Raw genomic sequence first — 1,096 nt, 5'->3', positions numbered from 1 at the left:
TGTTGTTTTGGAAATAATGTGTGGAAGGAAGGTCCTTGATTTCTCTTTAGGATCGCCTCGTGATTTTCTGATCACAGATTGGGCTTGGTCGAAGGTAAAAGCTGGAAAGATGAATGAAATTTTGGATAGCATCCTAGTAAAGACTGAGGATTCAGTAAGTTCAAATCCAAGGGCTATAATGGTGAGATTTCTCCTCGTTGGAATATTATGTGCCCACGTGATGGTGGCCTTGAGGCCAACTATATTGGATGCACTGAAAATGTTAGAAGGAGATATTGAGGTTCCTGAAATTCCAGATAGACCAGCACCTCTTGGACAACCTTCATTGTCTAAGGCTAAAGGCAACACATTCAGCATATCACCAGCCTTGAGTTGCTTGCAACTGCCTGCTGGAGACATGCTAAGGTGACAATATGAGTTTTTCTCATATTGCATCCTTTTCTTGCTTGTTGAGATTGGGGAAGCTAATGAAATTTCTGCAGAGTTGAACCTGGGAAATGAGAGCTTGCGAAACTTTTTGATTGAAGAACATCAGCTCGGAGACTTCCGTTGCTTCCATTTCCAGCGGAGGAGACATATTTAGAAATCTCAAATGTCGAATGAAATGAGAAACACCATCTACTTGCACTCCAGCTATAAAGTGCACGTAGTTTGATGCCAATTCGATGGAAGACAAGGATGTAGGTAATTGGAAAATAGAGTTGAAATCTAGGAAAATGTCAAAATTTTTTCTTTCTTTCATTCTTTCCAACAGCCCCGAGCTTTTGACTATCTTCTTAGGCAAACAACAGATTTTCTTTTGCTTTCCATTTCTTAATAGGTATATATATCAGACTTCGTAAAAATTAGTAATAGCTGATATTCCTCCGTTATATAGCTAGCCATGGTAGCCATGGTGCCTTGTGATGTATGTTGCAGTCTGTAAAGTCCTATATCTACATGTTTATGTTTCAAAGTTCTTGAAACAAAATTCCTTACCGTATTGTTTTCTTGCCAAGAAGATAAAAAATTCGATTACGGAAAACAGTCAACTATGCTGTGCTAAGATCATGTGTTCCTTTGAATTAATGTGTGATCTTATACAAGTTTTATTAGA

At 38.3% G+C, this 1,096-nt stretch overlaps 1 protein-coding gene across 1 annotated transcript; it reads left to right on the top strand.

Annotated features, from left to right (window-relative positions):
* Window positions 1–16: 16 nt before the first annotated feature.
* LOC124894272 (probable receptor-like protein kinase At1g11050) lies at window positions 17–409 on the top strand. Its single transcript, XM_047405002.1, has one exon. The coding sequence runs from the start codon at window positions 17–19 to the stop codon at window positions 407–409; it is 393 nt and encodes a 130-aa protein (XP_047260958.1).
* The last annotated feature ends 687 nt before the right edge of the window (window positions 410–1,096 follow it).

This window comes from Capsicum annuum, unplaced genomic scaffold (assembly GCF_002878395.1).
Source record: "Capsicum annuum cultivar UCD-10X-F1 unplaced genomic scaffold, UCD10Xv1.1 ctg72612, whole genome shotgun sequence".
Lineage (NCBI taxonomy): Eukaryota > Viridiplantae > Streptophyta > Magnoliopsida > Solanales > Solanaceae > Capsicum > Capsicum annuum.
This window is presented reverse-complemented; position numbering and strand designations above follow the sequence as displayed.

Coding starts and splice junctions, on each gene's coding strand:
- LOC124894272 (XM_047405002.1), top strand. CDS start 17: ATGTGTGGAAGGAAGGTCCTTGATTTCTCTTTAGGATCGCCTCGTGAT.